The 15,698-nt window shown below is 40.8% G+C and overlaps 1 protein-coding gene across 6 annotated transcripts in view; it reads left to right on the forward strand.

Moving 5' to 3' along the window:
• The window catches only part of SDK2 (sidekick cell adhesion molecule 2), a 455,605-nt gene extending 443,330 nt beyond the window's left edge, over window positions 1-12,275 (forward strand). For all 6 annotated transcript variants that reach the window (XM_058169595.1, XM_058169596.1, XM_058169597.1 and 3 more), the window contains 5 exons: window positions 1,141-1,305; window positions 1,447-1,587; window positions 3,431-3,569; window positions 3,704-3,830; window positions 10,024-12,275. In XM_058169595.1, coding sequence (XP_058025578.1) covers window positions 1,141-1,305; window positions 1,447-1,587; window positions 3,431-3,569; window positions 3,704-3,830; window positions 10,024-10,377 — 926 coding nt within the window. In that variant the 3' untranslated portion in view covers window positions 10,378-12,275. The remainder of the gene's footprint in view (window positions 1-1,140; window positions 1,306-1,446; window positions 1,588-3,430; window positions 3,570-3,703; window positions 3,831-10,023) is intronic.
• Window positions 12,276-15,698: the final 3,423 nt, after the last annotated feature.

Raw genomic sequence — 15,698 nt, forward strand, 5'->3', positions numbered from 1 at the left:
GCCTTTTGCCACCTTCAGACAAGCCAAGTCAACCGGGTTGTCGGATTCACTTAACAACCGTGTTACTAATTGAACAACTGTAGCAATTCACTTAACAACTGTGGCCGGGAAGGTCATACAATAGGGCAAAACTCACTTATACAAATGTCTCATTTAGCAGTGGAAATTTTGGGCTCAGTTGTGGTCCTTGCGATTGCCTGTAAAAGCAGAAATCTAAGAAGACCATAGAAAAGACCAAGGACCTCTACAAGAAAAGGAAGTTAATCTGAGGAAATTAATCTGGATTTCTAAAGATTGGAGCAGAATTTCCTTTTCCATCTCCATGGCATTTATTCCATGGGTAAATAGAAGCCCCAGAAATTAATTGCTAATGTTGGTCCTTGTTAATCATGTGCAGCAATCAGTCTGGCTACTAGAGCTATAAGGCAGTCCTCCAATAAAGAATGCATAATGTAAGTACCATGATTCTTCAGCAGACAGCTGTACAACACAGATAACTTATAAATCATATAAATATGTTTTCTACTGCCAGATAGGTCAAATATACAGGCCTCTGCTAAAACAAAATCATTGGCACATGCTCTTTGTGACTCCTCTTTGATGCTTAAAATCAGCAGAAATTCTAAACTGTTCCAGTGAGTTTATAAGGTAAATCTAAGACATCCCTATCCATCTTCTGTGAATTACACAGTTTGAGGAGGCAACGTGATCTATATCCTGAACTGGCTGCAACTTCAACTAATTAAAAGTAAATCTTCCTAGATAACTACAAACCTGCCATGCAATGACATTTTCACAACCATTGTGGGACTCTGCTCACTGCTCTTTGGAATTGGCATTCCTTTTAATTTTTTTAATACCTATATATCTATCTATTCTGCAGGCAAGAATATTTTGGATAAATTGTATGTAAAATATCAAGTATTTTTAAAAAGTAAAGATTCCTGCTGTACAAATCAAACAAATGCCACAATTGTGTAAACAAATTGCTTGCATGTTTCTGTCATTACTTTTAGAATTGGGACTCTAAAGTCATTTTCCAGTCCACAGGACACCATTCTCCTACATTTGACATGTATTTGTGTATTCCTGTGTTTTTGCATTTCGTATTGCAACTTTACTGATATCTTTCTCTTCCAGATGAGGGGCTGTGGGACATTCTCATAAAGGATATTCCCAAAGAAGTGACTTCTTACACTTTCAGCATGGATATTCTGAAGCAGGGTGTCAGCTATGATTTTCGAGTCATTGCCGTCAATGATTACGGCTATGGGACGCCTAGCAGTCCATCCCCTTCAGTGTCAGGTATTAAGGATAGAATAAAGTTACTATCATTCCAGGATGCTTTGAACTAACCTTTAAGTAAAAGCTACTGGAAACAATGTGCAAGGGGCAAAGGCATCCTTATAGGAAAGAGATTATTTGATTCCCCTTCCTGTTTTCCAGCTCAAAAAGCCAATCCCTTCTATGAAGAATGGTGGTTTCTGGTGGTCATTGCTTTGGTGGGACTCATCTTCATCCTCCTCCTAGTCTTTGTCCTTATCATTCGTGGGCAGAGTAAGAAGTATGCCAAGAAATCTGATTCAGGTGAGTACCAGCATCGTCTCAAGCCTTCATTTGCCATAAGCAGGTGTTTTCCACTGAGGGCACTACACATCAAATATCCATCCATCTATCCAGCCACCCAGCTTGTATGCCACCAAATTGGTACAAACTCACAGCAGCTTGCAAGTTTTGCAATTAGCAAACACATCCAAGCCAATTTAAAAGTCCAGGGTAAATATAAAGGTAACCATTTTAACCAATCAAAATTACAAGGTGGTGATAACAAATTATTCCACTCAAATTCCTTTGGAAAAGTGTCATCTTTGATAGTTTATAAAAGATGAGAAGGGGTGGGGCAAATCTTAATTCTAAGGGGATAGTATTTCATAAGGCTGACACAGCAGTTGAGAAGTGGGACCACTTGGTCTCCATTCCACTTATTTCACAAAAGTGTGGTGTGATCAAAAGTTTCTCCTGGGAAATACATACTGGCCGGGACAATTTGGATAGGAGAAAATAGTCCAGCAGATATCTAAATACCAAGCCATATAAACATTTATAGGTCAAAGCCAGTACTTTGACCCAAAACCAACTGGTAACCAATGTGGAACCCAAAGCATCTTTATAGTCTTCTTGGGATAAGTAATATCCATCAGATACCAAAACATCACATTTTGCACCAGTTGCGGTTTCTGGGTTGCCCTCAAATGCAAGATTCAAGACGTTAGTGTTTCTCTCAGCAAAATACTGTGCAAAATAATCTCAATGTCTACACAGGAGTTCTCCTTGTTAAACCCATCCCTAATAGGGAATTAGCGATCCTAATCAAAGCCATTGATTTTGTGACCATATTAACTGTATCCGTTTAGCTAAATTGCTGAACCACTTCAGTGATAAGCCTTACTTTCTTGTAAAGATAAGTCACATTAAAAAAAAAAAAGTTCGCTGTAGGCTTTGGAACTTATTTTTAAAAAATCCTCAGGCAATTCTTAACATAGCCAATGCAGTTTGCATGCACCTGTCAGTTTTTCCCCTCTCACCTTGCGCAAACTTTCTTAAAGGAGGACCTATTCTGTGTGAATTCACCATTCCTCTGCTGCCTTACATGAAATCCATCATGTACCACAGAGCATCATCTCCACTGGCTGGCTCTAGTGCTCCTTAGTTTTGGTCATAGTACTCTTAAGAGGCCAGGAACAGAAGTTTCCGTGGCCTGTCTCTTAAAACAGTCATGTAAAGCTTTTATTGCTGGGAAGTGATCCTTCCCCAAATCCCCTTACTGGGAAGGTGAATGCCAGGAATCCCAAAAGGGCTCAGCACCCATATTTCAGGATTAGGAATAATGAGAGTCAATTAATGGTTTGTTCTTAATTAGGAAGTGAATGTTGATTTCCTTAAAAATATATATATTTCGCAGTACTTGAAGTAAATCCTTAATTCCATTTAGGAAATTCCAATTTACCCAATTTACCCGATTTACCCTATATAATTCCAGTGTAAGATCAAGAAGAAATAAATGGTAAGAAATAGTATGAGAATTATATTAAAATTATAGTACAAATGTTTCCTGGGTGGAAAGCATGTATGAACAATGTAGGAGATTAAAGTCAGGAAATGGTGCCTTATGTTGTCTTAACAGGGACATTTATTTCACGAGCTCAGCATAAAGCATCAAATGGCAGCTTATAGAGGGGAGCTAGGTCTTGTTTTTCGCTGATGACTCACAATTTAAAAATCAAAAAGTTTAGAACAAAGTTCTGAAATTTGTTCTTTGGAAGAGAAAGGAGCTCAGCAGAAGTCTCTGTGTGCTCAAAAAAAAAAAAAAAAGATATTCCAAAATACTAACAGCTTCTGTTCTTGTTTCCTTCTCCTCTCCCCATTTTAGGCAGCAACTCCAAGTCAAATGCACTTAGCCATGGTGAAATGGTCAGTTTGGATGAGAGCAGCTTCCCTGCTCTAGAACTGAACAATCGACGCATGTCAGTAAAAAATTCTTTCTGCAGGAAGAACGGAATATATACAAGGTACCAGAGGCTTCCAAGACTCGTGAGAAGAAGTGGGTGGGGGATAAACAAATCTGGGAGTGGCCCCTTAGCTCTTGCATTCAAAAGAGGCTTCCTTCTGAATGACATCTCAGAGTTTCTGCGTCTCTCCCAAGGTCCCCACCACGGCCCAGCCCCGGCTCACTGCACTACTCAGATGAAGATGTTACCAAGTACAATGACCTCATTCCAGCCGAGAGCAGCAGCCTTACCGAGAAGCCTTCAGAAATCTCTGATTCGCAAGTAAGCCATGCTAGTTAAGGCTAGAAGGGGAGACGATTTGGGCTGCAATACCATAGAGAGTCTGAGTAATGTCACAAAGCCCATTTGAAATGGACTGAGTAAATGCACTCCAAAATGAATCTACAGGGATCTCCAGGGGTATAAAGCAGTGGTGGATTTCAAATTTTTTTACTACTGGTTCTGTGAGTGTGGCTTGGTGGGCATGGCATGGCTTGGTGGGAAGGATACTGTAAAATCTCCATTCCCACCCCACTCTAGGGGAAGGTTACTGCAAAAACCCCATTTCCTCCCAATCAGCTGGGACTTGGGAGTCAGAGAATAGATGGGGGTGGGACCAGTCAGAATTTTTACTACCGGTTCTCTGAACTACTCAAAATTTCCACTACCTGTTCTCCAGAACTGGTCAGAACCTGCTGAAACCCACCTCTGGTGTAAAGGCATCCCCCAAAACAAACTTTCGCCACAGGTGATTAAAGAAAACCCTGCTGAATTGTGATAAAATGATATAATCAGAGGATCACATTGGACACAACAAGTATTTCACTTCACTGACTTCCCTGAGCTTGTCCCAACTAAAGGATTCTACTAGGTTTATTGCTAGAAGAAGCCTGGTCATCTGTGAAAATAGTTTTCAATAGATTGGATTATTCGAATAGAGAAACCTGGTACTTGCTCACTAGAAAAAGTGATTTCCACCAGCTTTCCCACACAAAGTAACTCTGATTGTTGTTCTTACTGTTCTTTAATCAATTTCCCCCAAAACTAGTAACTGAGCTGGTTACAGTTCTGAGACTAGATTCTAACTCCACATTCTCTCTGTCTCTCTCCATCTGAAGCCGTGCTTAAATACTAGATTTTCTTATCTCAAGATTTCACAGCTCTCATGTAGATTTACTCTGAGGGTTGGTAATACTCAAGTGTAAAACAGATGTTTATTTTGTATGGTTTTTAGTACCACAGCACATGTCAAAAAGCTGGATGCCAGCAGGGCTATTTAATACAGATTGACGAGGCCCAAAACAAGCCAGACGTTAGATTTAGATATTTGTTTTAAGGAATGGAATGCTGTGAAACAAATGGGTGTTTTTAAAAAGTGCTCATTTCCAGTTGTCCTCTAACAGGTACATATGCTCTCCTGATCCACTTGTCAAGGGTATAGATCAGAGTGCTATTGTTAAGTACTTCTCTCTAAAAATCACAAGCTCAATTCTATATACAGGAGGCAAATCAGAGAAAGAAAGTCACCCATGTCTTTGAGGGGGTTATTGGACACCAACCTGCTTGTTTCTGTCCTGAGTATGAATTTTATAATATTTTAATCATACGTACTGCCTTTCCCCTTAAGAGTCCAGACTGATGTTTAAAACAGTAAAGTATGCAGTCATTGAAGCAAGTATGTAGCGTTAAAAAACTAAATAACTTATCCTAGGATTAAACGGTTCCTTGAGTTGCTGATGTATGTTCCTACGCATCCTTCTGAGAAAAGGGATGCTGATCAGCGGAGGCAGCTGAGTACCACGAAGGGAGGAGTAGAGGGACATCTGTCTCAGAAACTCAGGATTAGGACACAGGCCGTCTTATAGCTAGGCCTTTCTTTTCCTTGCACTGTTGCCAATGGCGACAGGCATAGCAATTCAGAGGCTAACAGGAGTTGGCAACCCTGCCAGGCTGTAGCAAAACGGTTCCTTTGTCCTTTTTTGCATAAGAACAGAATATTTGCCAAATGGCCCCGGCCCTCAACTAGCCCTCATCACCCCCCCAAGGGCAATTAGCAGAGAGAACTGCTATGACAGCCAACTACCCTTGCCAGAAGTACATCTAGGTGCAAATCTCTCCACACATATTCTTCCCGGATATCGCAGCTAAATTTCCTTGGAGCTATCAGCAAAGCTCTGGAATTTTCAGAGGACCTTTTTATAAACGTTATCAGGTCCCCAGTTTACTCAGATTAACAAAATATGTCATTAGTGTCTGAATTGTAGTGTTGTGGGGGGGGGAGACACCAGCCCAAGCAAAAAGGATGCCCTGCCAGCAATGTTCAGAATTGCTGGTTGAAATCAAGGACTTTCTACATGCAAAATAATCCCTTAATCCTGTACAAAGATTCTAGTGACCATGCTGGCAAATGTTTATACATTAATGAATTAAGTTTAGACAGTTACTGTCTACAGAAACGCTTATCTCCCAAAGACAGAAATGAATGTCAGACTTAACCAAGTCAATAAGAACAAGCTTTGTGCATATCAAGGCTGCACTCTGAAATAAGATTACTTAAATTCAAATCTTTACTGAACTTGTAGCATTTTCTTTTAGGGCATGCAGTGAAAGGGATTTAAACAGGAAAAGATGATTTGGAGTCATGTCTGTCGCACCTGTCAGCCCCTTCTTAAATTAATTCCTAATCTTTGGGAGTGGCATGTGAGCCCAGGAGAAGATGCAGCTGCTTTAAGAACTAGCTAGTATTGGTGTCCTGTCTGCTCTCAATCACCTTTCAAATCCAGATCACTGAGCTGTGCACACTTCTATTTCTGTTCTTTAGATTAGGTTTGGCTTCAGCAAACTCCCCATGATATCATGGAGCATCTGTGGAAGAACCTGAAAACGCCATTTCAAAGTGCTGCGGGATTTCCTGAAGGCAACTTATGCCGCAGAAAACACAGTTGTACTGATTTAGCATGGTTCTTGCTGTACACACAGGACCATATAAGTGGCCCTAGAATTATAACCGTAATGGAGCCTGCCCATTACAGTCAGGAATTACGACCAACCCGATCTTTCAGCCTTTATTGTGGCTGTCATTAAGTGATTGCTGTGGTCTTTAAGACAATGCTGTGGTTGTTAAGCAAACCCATAGAACCCTCTATGGGTGATTTTGCCAGAAACTTGAAAATAAATTGCCTTTATTGGCAAAACCATCATAAAAATGTGGTCATGTGACTGCAGGATACTGCAAATGTATGTAAATGCAGTTTGGTTGCCAAAAGCTCAAAAGTGCAGTCACATGACATTTTGAATCCAGATTATAAGTACCCTCAGGGAGGTCTGTTTGTAACTTCAAGCAGTCACTAAGCAATTGGTCATAAGTCGAGGACTACCTGATGAGACCCCAAGGTAATCTATAAAATGTAGTGTAGTAAATGTGGGGTGAAGCACACGCCATTGCTTTTAAAGGAGTAGAGAGAGGATCACAAAGCCCCTGAGATTGAGGGCTGTAGACTTGCACAAGTCCTCTACAATTAGTGTGGCCAGAAAGTTGTGTGTTTGAAGCAGACAGCTCTCTATTGAAGAGTCACATCCAAGAACTATAAACACAGGTTAACAGATTAAACAGGTAGACAAGTCATCTGACCACAGTCTGTTCTATTATAAAGGAATACATTGCACCGCTGTTTAAATGCCAGTTGTTCTAATGCCGCACCTGTATTTAAAATTATCGTGTGCACTTCCTCTTTCCTTTAATAACACATAACTGGCCATCAACATATAAAGCAACATGATTGGACACTGGACATTTTCTGTGAAATGTCATGACTACCTTCTTTTTCTAAAACAAAAATATATAAAAGCACATGATACAGCGGGAGCATTAAGATGCCACACTTAAATGGCTTAATGACTGATTTACAAGGCGATCAAAGGCTTGTTTACAGTACGATCTGGATGTTCCTTTTGTATTACTTCATTGTCCCAGCCATTGCTGCTTAGCTTTGGGTATCTCTGAAATAAGGGGCCTGCACAGTTCCCTTCCCAGCTCTCCAGTTTTAGAAATGGGAGGGGGGAAGCACACAGTGTCTTTCTTTCTCTCTTTGCTGATCACCTTGGTTTCACTTTTCTCAACCACCTGCATGTCAAGACCCTCTTGTCTCCCACTTCCTTCTCACCGATGAAATTAGTGCAAATGAGTACCACCGCTGAAAAACTCTTGGAGCGCTAAGCAAGCTGAAACCTGCGATTTGATCTGTTCCCTAGCTGTGGGGTGGGGGGGAAGAGAGATTTTATGAAAGATCTCTATTGTGCTTCTGCAAGCGGAGAAGCTGAATTCAATTAAAGAGAACAGAGGCAGAGTTGAACGGAGGGAAATGTGCCAAGTTTGTCCTGCCCTGCCCAATTCTTTTTCTTTTCTTCCCTCTATAACATTCTCTAAAATACAGATGTTCTCAGAGAATAAATATTCAGTTACCAACAGAGGACTTTTAATATTAGAAAGTTCTTACTGTCAGGAAATTTATTCTTAGTTCTGGGCTGAATCACTCTTTGATAAGTTTTCATATGTTACTTCTTGTCCTGCTTTCAGGTGCTTTGGCTAATACACACACACCCTCATCTTTGTGATAGCCCTTTCGGAAATATAGGCAATATAGAACATTACCATCATGTCACCCCCAGTCCTTCTTTTCATTAAATTAGACATACTCAATTCCTTCAACCATTTTTCATTTGTTTTAGCCTTCAGTCTAAGCTTATCTTCAGCTAAAGCCTTCAGTTTTATCTTATCTTTGTTGTTCTTCTCTGCACTTTTTCTAGACTAGAGTCTCAACATTTGTGGTGTGGTGACCAAAACTGGATGCAGTATTCCAAGTGTGGTCTTACCAAGGCCTCATAAAGTGTTGTTAACACTTCACATGACCTTGATCCTAGCCTTCTCTTGATTCAGCCTAGGACTGTGTTGGCTGTTTTTTTGTTTTATTTTGGTTTTTTGGCGGCTGCAGCACACTACTACAGCACAGCCTCCCAAATTACCATTTTAATAGCCAAATTATTGCACAGTTGTCTGCAATGTTCAATGTTAAAAGTTCATTGTAGGGCAAGTGGGTTGGATTAGGAGCAGGGAGATCCAGATTCTACTCAGTTACGGAAACTTACTAGGTGTCTTTGGGCCAGTCACTCTCAGTCTAACCTGCCTCATGGGGTTGTTGTTCTTTAAAGAAAAGATGTTAAGTGCCTGAAAGAATAAAAGGATTTCCATTGTAATAATGAAAAGTAGACTGTTCCTTCCAAACTAACCCACAGCCCATCTATAACTGTAAATATACTTTAAAAAATAAATTTACTAGTATGTATTCGATATAAAATATTCCCAAGATAGCTAATAATCAAAGAATGCAATTATAGAAAAGTATAAAAAGCCAATTATAGACAGGGTAATAGAAAAGTATAAAAGGCCAAACGAAGTTACAGTGATGTAGTGTAGTGTGTAGTGCATTTCTGTCTAGAAAACAAAAATCCATAGATAGCATAATATTGCAGAAAAGTTCTCTCTGTGTGGTTACTTCTAACTTCCCAGCTTGCTTTTTTTTTAAATATCTAGAGAAATTTCACATAATTTATCTGAGCTCACAGATTGATCAATGTGTGAGAAACAATTTGTCAAATGACCCCACCATCCTGTGGTGGGATCATTTGACATCACACCAAGTGAGAATTTGTTCTGGCTGAAGGGCAGTGTCGTGTCCCACTCCTCTGCTGACGGCCAGGTCGGGGAAGTCCGTATCAAGCGTGCCTCTGCAGCTCTGCCAAAGTCCTATCAGAGTTCTCAAGGAAGGCAGGCAGGAGACCAGGAAGTGACTTCAGCAATCCAAGTTAGACTTTGCCTGACTCAGAGAATGCCAGAAAGCAGATCCTTTATATAGGCCATGGGGTGTGGCTCCATGACTCAGCACTTATCCAGGCCTGCCCCTCCGTTCTTTTTGCTGATGTCGCCTCTCAATTCTCCGGAAGCGAGGATCTCTCCAGCCTCCAGCTGTTGGTAATCTGAGCTCATGACTGGTTTCACATTCTTCAGGCTCACATGCTGTGGGGGAGGGGTTTAGTTGCTCCGTTTGCCTGGGCATGGTGCCAGGACTGGAGGCTGAAGGCATGCCAGGACATTCTTCCGAACTATCAGCATCCGGCAGGAGATAAGAGGGGCCCGGCTGCGGCAGGGGGAGCGGGCGAGACACAACAGGCAGAGGCAGGGCTTTAGCTCAGTAATTTATTTTCTTTCTTTGGTTGCTACCCAGAAGGTGATTAGCTTCTCTATCCTCTAACCCAGGGATATCAAACATGTGGCTAGCGGACTGGATATGGCCTGCACAGGCCATGCTCACCCAGCTCCGCAAGGGCAAAAACAATCCTGATACATCACAATACGGCCTGCGATGCAATCAGGTTTGACACCCTTGCTCTAACCGATTGTTTCCATCTCTCTCCACAGGGAAGCGACAGTGAGTATGAAGTGGATCAGAACCATCAGAAAGCCCACTCTTTTGTCAACCATTACATCAGTGACCCAACTTATTACAACTCATGGAGGCGCCAGCAGAAGGGCATCTCCCGGGCTCAGGCCTACAGTTATACAGAAAGTGACTCTGGGGATCCTGACCAATGCCCTTTGTCCAATAGCACCAGTACCCAACAAGGCAGCCTCTTCCGACCCAAACCCAGTAGGACTCCAACCCCACAAACTCCAGTCAATCCACCTAGTCAGCAGAGCACTCTTTACCGACCACCCAGTAGCCTTGCCCCCGGGTCCAGAGCCCCTATTGCTGGGTTTTCTTCCTTTGTTTGATGTGTCTAAAAGAAGGAAGAAGAAGAAGAAGAGGAAAAAAAAGGGGTAACAACAAAAAAGGATGGATTTAATAATAACCATGACTTTTGGGTCCAGGAGTGTTACTTTTCAGAAGTAATGAGTTGTTGTTGGAGTCAATCAGGCATAACTGAGTTTGAATTCACCGACGGCTCCTGTTTCTAATTTTGCACAGTGCTCCTCAAAGGAATTCATCTGTCTACAGATGAACATCTGGAGCAAAATAGGAGATAAGCTTGTTTTTCAGGCCTATTGTTGAAAGAAGGGTGGAAGGCAACAGGGTAAAAATGGGAGCCTCAAAGCTAAGAGGACATTTGGTATTATAGTCACACCTCCCTGCAGATCAGTTTTCTAGAAAGAGAAAACAAAGTGTAAGTTGATGTTTCTCAGAATAGTTTATCGGGGTTTGATTTGTTTGTTTGTTTTGTTCTCCAACCAAAGCTTTCCTCGGAGGGGAACGGGTTAGGGCTCTGCGAGCTGTAAATAGGAGCCAGTTGAATTGCTACAGTCAATGCTCTATATGCTAGATGCAAGGGTGAAGCTCAAAGGACTTGTCAGTGTGAATACGCTCCTGGTGGCTAGCAACTGGCCAACAAGAAACGGAGATTGCGGAGACTCACCACGGCCACGCCATGCCACAGCAGCAGTTCCAGGGAGCCGGAACAACTTTGAAAGGCTTCCCAGACTGATGCCTACCTTGAATGAACCAGAGGGGGTTAAGTGGGAGGAGCAGCAACCACACTCGGGCCACCTTCTTCCATTCACAGCCAGAGGCTATGCAGAATTTAGCTGAGCTCAACGGTGCTGACTAGACTCTGTACTGTATCATTTTCTTTCTGTGCATTTTGTGTGATGACGGGAGAGAGTGCATTTGAGAATGGTTGGAGAAAAATTTGCAGCCTTCAGAGGAACTGTGATTTTGTCACTGGGCCGCCAGTGCTCTTGGTAATATCTCCTCTACTGAAAGTGGTCTTCCTCTCATATTGTGGGAGAAGTATGCATCTGCATCCAACCAAGCCTCAAGACATCTACCCCCACATGGTTGGATGGTGTCTCCACCCCCTCATGTCTTCTCAGATCCTTTTCCCCCCATTCACTTCACTGGGCAAGGAGGGAAGAAGGAAAGGGAGAAACCCTGGTCCAAATCAAATGCAATATGAAGGAGCAAAATACAGACTGGGGCTGTATCAGCTACAAGATACAGATGTGCTAAACTCAATCCTGCACAGCTCCCTTTTGTATTGGATCACTCCAGGGAGTTGTTCCTTGGCTTTGTGGCAGTGTTTGCCCCTCTGGTTTCAAAAGTAAACCTCTTTTACAGGTCTATGGAAGTGGAAAGTTTCTCCCCATATTCTTTTAAGGGATTTTTTTTTAAAAAATAATTATTCACAGCCCACAAATATTAGGATGAGGAAAGGGAGTGGAACTGTTTGAGGGGCAAAATACATTGAAAGTTACAGTTCTCCCTTTTTTGCTTTTTTTAAAAAAATATTTTAGCGCAAGGGTCAGATAAAAGTTATTTTTGTTTCTAAGCATCTAATAGAGTATATATATATACACACACACACACACACACATGCAAACACACACACACACACACACACACAGTGCCTATTGAGTCCCAAGACCTGCAGCGGCCATATTTTTTTTCTAATAGAGTTTTGGGCCAGAGCAAAAAGTCCAGGAATAATTGGGGAAAGGGGGAAAAGAGAAAAAAGGGTGACCATTCCACTTTTGTTGGGTTATCTTCTTTCCTTGGCTATAGCTGTCTTCATTATATTCCCTCCACCTCACCCCATGCCTTTATTTGCACATTGTTTTCCAAGCCTGGTTTACAAAGCATTGAACTGACACATCGGGTCCTTTTAATAAAGAATCAAACTGCAGTTTGTATGGTTTTATGGTTCTTTCATGTCTTGAACTAATCGTCTCATAACAAGCCGTTCAATCATAAAATGAAATACATTTTTTTCCAGGATGGATCGTAAACTTCTGCCTACTTGAAGGAGCAAAATAATCATGGAAAAGGATCTTCAGGCCATCATTTGGATGCTTTGAAACTTGGTGACCTGATTTAATCCAAAAGATGATTAAACAAGTTCATAAACCTAATGTGTACCATTGAAGATATTAAAACAGGCAGAGCAACTATTAATTACACCGGTGTTTTTCAAATTTGGCAACTTTAAGATGTGTCGACTTCAACTCCCAGAATTCCAAAGCCACTTTACATCTTTCTGTTCATGATAACGGAGAGGAAGGGTTTTCTATAGCTGGAGCTTGTTGAGAAATTTGAAGTCCAGATTTGCTAGCCTAATTCATAGCCTTTCCATGTTTCCTTTAAAGACGCGATCAGAGCGACTTCCTTGTTTTGGACAAAATAATATGGTTTCATTCTAATACAAACCAAGATACCGTAGTTATAGCTACATATACGATGCAGTAACTGGCAGAGCTTCCAAAAGAAACTGCATAAAGATGTTCACTAAAGGATACAATCTACATTGTTCTCAGTATCATTTTCTATGCAAAAAGCACCATCTCAAATCTGCTTTTTTTCCCCAGCAATCAAACATTTACATTGCTAAGGATCTCCCAAGATTGGTCGCCATTTTAAAAAACTAAGACAACTACAAACTTCATGTTAGTCAATCCTGAGGAATTTTGGTACCATCCATTCACACATAGGGTATGATTTGTTCTGATCCGAGGTGATTTCTGAGAAATTTTCAATTTATGCTTTATTAGCACATCGGTCACAGATGGCCAGCCATTAGAAGGGAGATTACTAGAAAACAAAACAAAACACAGACACATAGTCTGGGCTGCAAATAAACATCCTGAAAAAGAGGGGCAAATATGAAAGATTTTAATATTATTGCTGACCAGGAGTTGAGTTCTGCTTAAGGATGTCTTTATTTTTACCACACATCAACAGGTTAGAATGTGGCATAGAAATCTTTCCTTAAAGTAGCATTTATTTCCTGAAAAAATGCCCAGATTTCATATATATACATCCACAGAAAGGGATATTTCAGCATATTTTAGGTTGTTATTGGGCATAGTCTTCCAGTAATATCTCTACTAGCATTATACCCCTAAAGATGTAGTGTTCTTGTTGCAAAAAAACAACACCAACCAATTATCACTGTAAATATAAAGAAGAACCTCATTGGTGGTGTAAGGACCCATATGTTCAGATTATCCAAATAGGATTATCCTATTTGGATCATCTGAACATGTACAAATACTACATATAAATACTACGAAATCCAGAGAGGTCCCACAAAGTAAGCCACAAATGACCAACCTTTATAGCACTCTGGCAACAAATAAATGTGAATGTAATTCAGAAAAAGGTTTTTTTTTAAAAGTTTTCAATGTGGCTCTTGTAGAAGACTATTATCCCTTGAATGATGATTGTGGAGGGGGGAACCCTCAGAAATTAACACCATCATTATGTGGCACATATTGTCAGATAAATATAGAGCATTCATATGCAAATTGCTTACTACTTAATATTAAGTTTATGCTGACATACCTTTCTATGAATTTGCACAGATAGTTCTGAAATGTATAGGCATTCTTCATCTCTCCTCAACTTTTGAAAAGGCAGAGACCTGATGTTTTTTCCAAGTTTCTTGGAAGTTGTCAATATTCTCAAGGTTAAAAGCATTAATATATTTGTTTCTTATGGTCCTAAATTGGAGAATGTTTACATCTAAGAGTAGCTTGATTGGACAGAGGAGGTTTTTCCAAATTTTGTACTTGGTTCATATAATTGCATGACCAGTTAGGTGTTCTTTTTCCCCTTCTAAAAAGATTTTTTATACTCAAGCTCTGATTTGGTTCATACAATTCTAAGTTGCAATGGTAGGTTCACATGTCACACATTCACAAGCCAATCATATTAAGATTTAACATGGTATGAGGATCCAGTCAGTGTCTTTCGAGGAAATCATTTAAACTGTCATTCATCATTTATATACTAATTATGGAACTGTGTGAAGGTTTTCATAATCAGCATTGCTTCTTTTCACAATCCCTTCTTATATTGATTAGGTAATCAATAAGCCATTATATTGTTAAGTTTGGGTTTAAGCTGTGCATTAGGCAAATCCAATTACTGTAGGTTGGAAACTGATTTGTAGCTTAATCTATGGCACAAATTCAGCCAGTTGAGGTTTACCCAAGCAACCACGATTAATTAAACTCCTTAGCACTATATATAAAATCCTATTGTAAGATAAAAGCTCTTTAAATTGTGCTTTATGCAAAAATTAACAGAGCAGCCAAAATCAGAGCCAGTCTGATGTAATGGTTAAACAGGTAGACTAGAAACCAAGAGACTGAGTTCTAGTCATGCCTTGGACACAAAGCCAGGTCAGTATCCTTGGGCCAGTCACTCTATCTCAGCCCTAGGAAGGAGGCAAGGGCAAGCCACTTCTGAAAAACCTTACCAAGAAAGTTGCAGGGCCTCAGCCAGTTAGTCACAGGGAGTCCACACTTACTGAGGGAGTGAGGTACATGAAATAAAACATGAGAAAAAGCACTTAACACATACCTGCTCGCTTACAAAATGATAGCCAGTGGAACATGTTTTTATTATGGTTTCATTTGTTTAACCCTTCAGCCTCTTTCTAGCACTGGCTGCATCTTCCTGAGGAAGCTATGTTAGCAATTCCAGTCCAATGGATTGAAGGGCACTCTTCCCCCAACAACAGGGTTAGCAAGAGTTACTGAGAGGGCAAGGTGATCAGCTGGCGCCCTGCAGCCCGAGATTTAATTACCCATTGATGCGAGAATGAGAATGAAGCCACTGGCTTGGATAATGTAGCTGCTCACTTGAAAGAGATTAACCCAGCGCTGGGGAAGAGGTAATAAAGGCTGCTCTTCAGCAGCTGCTTGGCTGACTGGTAATTAATTGGCAAGCCTGAAGCCTATTAAAGAGAAGCCCATTAAAAACACCACTCTCTCTGTCCTTCTAAGGCGATGCAAAGTTGGTTATGGTATGCTTTCTTTTCCAAGACAACGCTGAGGTTGATTGTAAGGAGAATGAGTTGTACATCTGTAGGGAAGAACAGCACAGTGTTGTTAGACGTATCTTGTCAATATGATGCAGAGATCGTGGCTGTAGGACAATTCCTACCCTATCGCCTGCAATTTTGCATTTAGCTGAAGGGTAGAACAGTCTATATTGAGGCCAAAGACTACATGCCCTTGTTAGAGACACTAGTGTTAATAAAATCTGATGACTGCACTCCTTCTTTCTCTTCTACCTTTATATTGGCCTCCCCCAGCTT

This window comes from Ahaetulla prasina, chromosome 2 (assembly GCF_028640845.1).
Source record: "Ahaetulla prasina isolate Xishuangbanna chromosome 2, ASM2864084v1, whole genome shotgun sequence".
In the NCBI taxonomy this organism is placed as follows: Eukaryota; Metazoa; Chordata; class Lepidosauria; order Squamata; family Colubridae; genus Ahaetulla; species Ahaetulla prasina.